General features: G+C 36.3%; 1 protein-coding gene across 1 annotated transcript in view; it reads left to right on the top strand.

Moving 5' to 3' along the window:
- LOC101573093 (disintegrin and metalloproteinase domain-containing protein 32) overlaps window positions 1-8,729 on the top strand; it is a 147,242-nt gene that overhangs the window by 10,311 nt on the left and 128,202 nt on the right. Inside the window, exon 3 of the mRNA XM_023722022.1 lies at window positions 6,570-6,631. Coding sequence (XP_023577790.1) covers window positions 6,570-6,631 — 62 coding nt within the window. The remainder of the gene's footprint in view (window positions 1-6,569; window positions 6,632-8,729) is intronic.

Below are 8,729 nucleotides of genomic sequence, written 5' to 3'. Positions count from 1 at the left end.
GTTTTTTAGTTCTTTATAAATTGTAGAGAGAAGACCTTTGTCTGAGTACTTGTCATGATTTTTTCCAAATTTGTTTGTCGCCTTTTCACTTTGTTGGTAATTTCTTTTGACGTGAAAAAACTTCTCAGTAAGAGCAGGTCCCAATTGCTAATTCTTTCAACTGTTTCCGTGCGATTTGATTTCTGTTAATGAAGTTTTTGCCTACCCCTATGTCTTCAAGAGTTCCTCCAACTTTCTCTTCCAGGAGATTTAGTGTCTCTGCTTTAATTATTTTAATTTAAACAGTCAGCAAACACATTTTGTTTACACCACAGAACTTTCTTTCAAGTATGTATTCTTGTCATTCTCTACTGTTAAATTGAGTTATTTCTTTATATTTGTATCTAGAAAGGCATTCTGTATTCTGGATATAATGTCCTTACTATTTATATACTTTGAAATGATTTTTCCTGCATTTGTATCTTGCCTTTTCACTTTCTTATAGTGTTTGAAACACATTTTCAATTTTGATGATATCTTTTCCTGTTTTTTTATGGATTTTGGTTTTGGTTTTATAACTAAGAGCTCCACTATGGGCTGAATTTGTCCCTTCAAAATTCATGCATTGAAGCCCTGACCTTTAGTGTGAATGTAGGTCCTTGAAAGAGGTAAATAAAAGTAAATAAGAATATCAGGGTGGCACCTGACTCCAACAGAATGGGTATATTCATGAGAAGAAGAGACATGAGTACATATATACAAGGAAAAATTCATATGAGACCATAGAAAAACGACACTGTCTGTAATCTAAGAAGTGAAGCCTATTAGGATCCATTTCCACTGGCAACTTGATCTTGATCCAGCTTATAAAACACAGAAAATTATTTTCTCTTATGTAACCCAATTAGTCAATGATATTTTGTATGGCAGCTTGAAAAATCTAGTACAGATTTTGGTACTATGAAATGGAATGCAATTACAACAAAAAATATGGTAGTTACTTCATATTGTGGGAATAGACATTGAAAATGTTTTGAGACTCATTTTAGGAAAGAATCCTAGATTGTCTTTGGGGAAACACAGATGTTAAATGGAGCTGTGGTGAGGGCTTATAGAGAGAAGCGTTACTAACGAAGATTGTGTAGTGTTTGAGAATGGATTTATCATGACTGAATGCCAGTAGAGGTGTTTTTAATGATTTCAAATATGGAAATATGAAATCCTTAATTTAAATGGGGATATATAGCACTTTATAGATTTCTATAAAGTGGCAAAAAAACTGGCTAAATTGTATTGTGGTGTTTTGTGGAAGATAAAAATTGTGAAGGACAACTTCAGGTGTTTAGTAAATATTTCTAAGTAAAGTATTCAAGGTGTAGCCTTTATTTTTTTCATAATGCTTTAGTTATATGAGAGAAGAGAGATAAATTGAAGGAACTATGAAGCAAAAAGTAGTAAGTTCTTGAATACTTCGAAAATTTTGAGCACTTCATATTTGAAAAGATGGGAAGGTGTATTCTCAAGAGAAGAGATGAGGTGTGGCTGTTCAGTAACTCTGTAAAGAGATTTCCCCAAGTGCCTGAGACCTGACCATGGACTGAGTCAGAGGAACTCGGTGCCTGACCCATCAGCCTACACTGTGTGAAGGGCAACCAGTGTAGGAAGAGCCCAGGACTCAGCGTCCAGGTTGGCCAGAGGAATCCATGTGCTTGACCCATCCTGTATACCACAGGAAAGGTAGCCAGTGTGGAAAGTGCGTGAGACTTGACAACCGGCTCAGTCAGAGGAACCCCAGTTAAATCAACTCTAACCAGAGGAAACATATTGCATAGAAACTCCTAATTTATGATTTATTCTGTTATGTAACTATAGACTTTGCTCCTGTGGTCTAAAGTATAAAATCAATAATTACTATAGTTTATCAATTTTTACATTTTGCATGATATAATCATTATTGCAAATAGTGTTACTGTAGCTAAGATATCATATTTGTTGTAATCACTTGTTCTCCCTTGAGTAATACTATTGAGAAGTTCTGGGGTAATAATTTCACCATAGCCCTACACCTAAAGTCTGAGGACAGAGCCAAATAGAAATCAACATCCCACTCTCAGTTAATCAGGAAAGGAGGATCTTGGGCCAAACACAAACCAAGAATCTTTGACAAACAGATATTAATAGACATAAAATGGAATAACCAGTAATACAATTGTAATGGGGGAACCTAGTAATCTTTTGTCATGAAGAAATAGGTTAACTAGACAAAATATCAGAAAATAAATAACAGAACTGAACCAAATTTGTCAATGAATGCACTTGATGTTTACAAAGTGTTCCATCTAACAATATCAAAATATACATTCTTCTCACCGGCACATGGGATGTTCTCTAAAATAGATCACATACTAGCCGATAGAACATACTTAAATAAGTGCAAACAAATTGAAATTTTCCATGCACATTATTTGCCCATAGGGAATGAAAAGAACATTATTATGTGGTAAGCAACCTGTAACACCCAGCTGAACTTAGCTATCCTGGTGCGGGGTGTGGGCCCACCTGAGGATTATTGATAGGAACATAAATGGCAGAATGAGAGAAGCTGTTTGGAGAAGCGGTTGGGGAGCTTTCGGAAGCTTCTGGTTCTCTTGGGCTATTCTTCTGGGCAACCTTATCCTGTTGGCTTTCTTGATGAATTTGTCTGTTTTTGTTGGAGGAGGATCTTGAGACTTTGCTGTCCTTGAGAATGGCTGCAGTTCATTTTGGGGAGCTCTGATCCTCATCCTGAGCATCACTTCCTGGCTCTGAAAGGGAAGATGGTGTGCAGCTGTCTTCTGGAGAAGCTTGCCACATTGGCTTTCCTGAGGAGCCTGGCTCTTTTCATCCATGGAGGATCTTGGGACCTTACTGTTGCTGAGGATGCCTGTGATAGAGCTCTGGAGCTTACCTTCAGTGTTGCTTCCTGTGTCCAATTAAGATCCCTCAGCCTGCTAGCACAGGACCTTCATCCTTCTGGCATAGACTTTCTATCTTCTACCACTGACTTTGGGCCTTCCCAGTGCAGATCCAAGAAGCAGGCCTTCATGAGACATTGTTATGGGCTCTAGGCCTCCAGTTGGACTCGTGGGGAGCATTGTTATGAGACTGGACTCATGAGGGATATTACCTATTTCTCGCTATCAGCACCGTCTCTCACTTTTCTTAACCTCTCCTGACTACCATTCTACTTTCCACTACTATGTAATCTACTTCCTAAGGTTCAACATAAGAGAGAGTACATGTGGATTGTCGTGATAATCTAGAGTAGATTGTTTGCTTGGTATTAAAAATTTAACAACAGGAAAAGCAGGTGGTGCATACATGTAATCCCAGCACTCTTGGAAACAAGGTTATTGCAGTCTGGGCAACATAACTTTGTAATACCCTCTGTCAAAATAAAATATTAAAAAGGGGGCTGGGAATAGAGCTGAAGGCAAGGACCCTGAATTCAGTCCGCAGTGGGATGATGACAGCAGCAGTAGAAGCAGCACATTAACATTACTTTGTAGCATATGGCCTTTTTTAAAAGACAGGGCCTCACTATGGGATTACAGGTGTGTACCACCATGCCCCTCTCACGTTGCCTTTTTTTTTGTATTTTAGGGAAGGGTCTGCAAGGTGTTTAAGGTCTTGCTACTAGATCGGACTCATAGTGATCTGCCTGTTTACAGCCTCCAAATAGCTAGGATTACAGGCGCATGCCATCACACCCAGTCTGAATGTCTCAGCACGCCTCAGGGTCGGGGCTGGCACAGCAGGCACAGGAATCGAACCCCCGGCCTCTGTACCTGCTTGTAGGCACTTTAATCCACTGAGCTATTTGGCTGGCCCCTCACATTGCTTTTTAATTTTGTCATCCTTCCACCTTTCTTCAACTATTTCACCAAATTTGTCTATAGTTAGCAAAGAATGTCATGCTAGGTCTTACAATAAAAGTAAAGGTAGCGATAATTGCTATGCTTAATAATTACTAAATTTTTACCTTGAGAAAATATTCACCCAAGAAATTATGGTAAATATCATGATAAATATTTACATATCAATGTCAGTTTAATAGGAGTAAGAATGCTGCAGCAGTCATTTATTGCATTCAGATCAAGCTGTGCAAGGAGCTGTCATAGTGTTGTGACTTGAAAGCTAGACTCCCCTGGTACTTCAGGACCAGGATCTTCCCTTTGGTATTTTCACCTTTCAGCTACCATAGGTGTGTTTTTTTCCTTGGTTTATTTCTCAGGTTTTAAAAATAAATTTTAAAATATTTGGAGTACATTTGGATTTATAGATAAATTTCCATATGCAGTTCAATTGGTTTCCTATAATGTTTAAATTGATAACTATGTTGATATATTATGTTTGTTAAAAGTGAGAAATTAATATTGGCACAGTATAGTGAACTCCTTTATTTGGATTTAACCAGTTTTCACTGATACTCTTTTTCTGTTCCAAGATGCAATCCAGGGCTTCACTGTTTGTGTCTTCTGATCCTTGTGTTCTGTTTTCCTTGTCTCTTATGATCTTAACTGCTATGAGTATATAGGCCAGACATTTTTTTAGAAGGCTCTTCAATTTGGTGTTGCCTGATATTTTCTCTTGATCAGACTGAGCTAAGGAGATTTAGGGAAGATTCTCATAGAGCTGAAATGTTCTGGTTACATCACACATAATATTCACTTACCACTAATGACATATACCTGCTGGCTTGATTGTTCACTGTTGACTTCCAAGTAACCTGTCTATCCTTTGTTTCAGTAGTATCCTTGTTGCTTCTCATTTTCGTAGAACTGTAGAGTAAAACCCTTCTTAAAAAAGAACAAGAATCTTCCATTTAGAACCTGTAATGTAACATCCTGTAACTCAATTATGTCCCAAATTTTCTGATCAAGGAGATTTTGGGGCCAGAGGAAAGTGATCGATGATGTAGAGTGTGCCTAAGGAGAGTCGCATAGAGAGAAAACATTCTCTCAAGCTTTCACAGAGAGCACATTTTTCAAGCAATGACCATAACTCATCCATATGGCTGACACTGACAAAGGATCTACAAACTGAGGTACAGGGTTTCAGGTTAAATCCTGAGGGGATTTGACTGACCTTATCAGATACAAAAGTTATATTTCTTATTATATAAGTCATGATTGGTCTTAATCATCCAGCAGAAAAGTATGAAAATGAAGTATAAAAAGTAAAGCCATATTAATATGATGAGCTGTAAAACGCACAAGTCAACAACTTTGGATATTGATAGTCTTACAGAAAACCCACTACCATTATGGACTACTGGACTATATTGGGATATTTTGCTGAATTCACGCACCTAAAGTATTTAAATGACAATGAAATGCCCTTCTCTGACAAAACTGACCAAAAAAGGAGGATACAAGTGAATGACCATTTTGTATCTGTATATTCAAAATAGTTAGGATAGATATACAGCTGCATTCTCTTAAGTCAATGAATAGAGAGATTTTTCTAATAGTGTCTGTGGACAGGATATCATGTCTGCATCTTGTACAATGAATAACCACTAAGACAGTAATATGCAATGTATTAATTATTGAAGCTGTGCTAGTAATCGGTTTTGAAACTGTCTCATTGCTATTTGTTTCTCAATAAAATTATTGAAAAAATAAAATAAAATGTAAAAAATTAAAAAAATTAAAAAGATGGGAAATAGGCAAGAACAATGAGGACAAATTTTAAGAAAATGGTTAAATAAATTTTGTGCTTGTTAGAGGGGGCTTCACTGTTGTAGAGCACTTACCTTTCTCTATATTTAGGTATTTGTGTCTTTTGAAGCATGTTTTTTCTTTCCACAGATACTCTAACTCTTGCTTTTCATGTGTTCTTTTTTGACACTCAAGTTCATTTACCTCCACTCTATTGCTAGCAGAGTACTGACTTGAAGATAGTAGTGGTGGAATCAAAGACAGTATCAGTTTTGTTCAAGCATCTTTCATTTTCTGAACATGGTGGCATACACTGTAGCCTGTAATCCTAGTTCTTGGGAGGCTGAGACAGGAGGATTGTCTGAGTTTCAGGCCAGCCTGGGTTACAAAGTTGGGTTCAAGGTTGGCCTCAACTGCATAGTGAAACTCTGTCTCAAAAAATAAAAATTCCATTTAAAAAGATGGGAAATAGGCAAAATAGGCAATGCCAATGAGGATGAATTTTTTAAAAAAATGGTTAAGTAATTATTGTGCTTGGTAGAAGAGATATCCCTGTTGTAGAGCATTTTATTATCCCAGCTATGACACATGAATAGGCGTTAAACCATAGCACAACGTCTCTTCACAAGAGTTTACAGTTCAGTTACATGTTAATCTCTAATCCTATGCACATCTCAGGAGAGTGTATTTTTGTGAAAATGATAAGCATTGGTTGCATAGTACATGTTAAAGGTTTTTGACATTTTGTTGCAGATTTTAAACTACATGTGGTCTGAGACATTTTAATAAAGGCATTTTAAGTATTTCTTGGAGGTACTGATTAATGTAAGATTGTTTTGGTTTTTATGTTAAGCTTGTATTTACTCTTAGTTGTTCTTGATTCTCTAGGACCAGAAAACCTATATTATTCCAATAGATGAGAGGCCATATACTGTGCACCTGAAACAAAGGTAAATTTTTAATTATTTAGCTTGGATTTCATTTTATGTCTATTAAACTGTTTCCTTCATAAATGTGGAATGTGGAAAAATAAATATAATTTCTGTTATATTTTTTATGCTTTGGATGAACTGATGCTTTCTTGTAAAAATATGGTACTATATCTATACAATAATAAGGAACGATCTAAAAGAAAATCAGAGTAATCTTATTTACAATGGCAAAATTCCAGTGCCATTTTTCACAGAAATAAAAAAAAACCTAAAATTTGTATAAATTGACAAAAGATTCCAAATAGCCAAACCAGTCTTGAGTAAAATGAGAAATACTGGAAACTTCATATTACTAACTTCAAAATATATAACAAAGCTATAGTAAATAAAGCCATATATACATTACAATCACAAAAGTAAAAAAAAGATATACCTACAGAAGTAGGAATAAAATTTAAGGATGAGAACTAACAGTGAACTAGAATTTAGCTCCCTGGGTACATGTAAAGGACAAAGAAAGAATCTAGATGAAAGAACATACATAATTAGACCAAAAGACATAAAAGATAGCATGTATTTAACCATCACCAGTCCAATTATTTAAATAGGAGATGACCAAATTTCCATATTTTTGTTACTTTGTATAAGTTAATTTAATAGGAAATATAAGAAGGACAATTTTATCAACTTGATTCGATACAAGTATCAACTGGTTGGGGGCTGGGGAGATAGTTCAGTAGAATAAGGATTTTTTTTTTTTTGCTCTGAATGCCTTCAGGGCAGGTTTGGCTGGCTGGAGTATTGTGGGGATCGAACTACAGCAACCTGAGGCTGACAGCTTTGTGGAAGCAGCCATTTAAAGAGCTGAGCTAGGGCCAGGCCCCCATTTCAGTAGAATAAGTGGTTATCTGGTAAGTGTAGGCTCCTGAGTTCAACCCCAGTTCTGTCAAAAAAAAAAAAAAATCAACTGTTTGAAATGGCCCCTCACTGAGCAACACTCAGGATAGTCAGTACCTAAACAAACAGGCTGCCCCACTGATGCTCATGTTAAACAGTTAAGTGGTGAAAGCCAAAGAAGATATGGTATAGTCAAGGGTAATGCAGTCAAAGTAAAGTATATTTGAATAGTTTTGTGTCCAGAATGCCTTTTTGACATGACAACTAGGGTATCACTAGTACACACTATGAGTCCAGGTTTAGTGGATGCTTCCAAAAGAAGCTACTCTGTGTGGTCTACTTAAAGTACATTGGGTGGAATGAACGTGATATTGGGAAGCATGATTAAAATCACATAATAAATACAGGAAATTATAACCAGAAAGGACTAAACCTAGACTTGAACTTTTTGTGTCTGTGCTAACAGAAAAGAATTTTACATAATTCACTTTCATCTCCTTATGAAAGTAATTTTATTCACAGTAGAGAAACCTAGAAACAGCCAGAGACTCTCATAATGTTATGGTTGATACATTGAGTCAACCTGAGAAGTTTAGAAATTTAGCTAAATAACAGCAGTTCTATTCCTGGGGTAAAAGGTTATATACTTTTATTACTCTAGGATGGTGTTCATTCTGTCACCTTGAGAAGTTTAGAAGTTCAAGGGAGTGATTCAGTAGGGGGCCAGCATACTTACTTTGTAAACATCCTCAGCTTATGGATGAGGAGAGCACAGAGATGGTGTAGGCATGGGCAGATAGCAGATATACAGTATAAAGAAGGAAAAGAGGCTTGCCCCCTGCTCCTTGTGCTTATGTTGTCCTTTGCTGCAATGAACTGTTATCCCTGTCCCATGCCACTCTGCTTCAGAGCCAGCTTATTATGGAATGAAACCTCTACAAACTGGAGCTGAATAAACGTTTCCTTCCTTAATTTTTTAATTCATTTTAATGAGAAAAAAGATAAAATAGCAATGAAACAGTTTCAAAGTAGGTTAGTAGGACAGTCACAATAATTAATATATAGCATACTGTTGTCTTCGTAGTAGTTATTCAGAGGACAAGAAGATGTAGATATGATACTTTGTCTAAACAATATTAGTAAAAACCTTTCTTCTCAGTGAACTAAGAGAAAGTAGCTGTACATCTATCCTATCTTGTGTATACATATATATATATAT

This window comes from Octodon degus, unplaced genomic scaffold (assembly GCF_000260255.1).
Source record: "Octodon degus isolate 3935 unplaced genomic scaffold, OctDeg1.0 scaffold00088, whole genome shotgun sequence".
In the NCBI taxonomy this organism is placed as follows: domain Eukaryota; kingdom Metazoa; phylum Chordata; class Mammalia; order Rodentia; family Octodontidae; genus Octodon; species Octodon degus.
The sequence above is the reverse complement of the archived record's forward strand: the minus strand, read 5'-3'. Positions and strand labels throughout refer to the sequence as shown.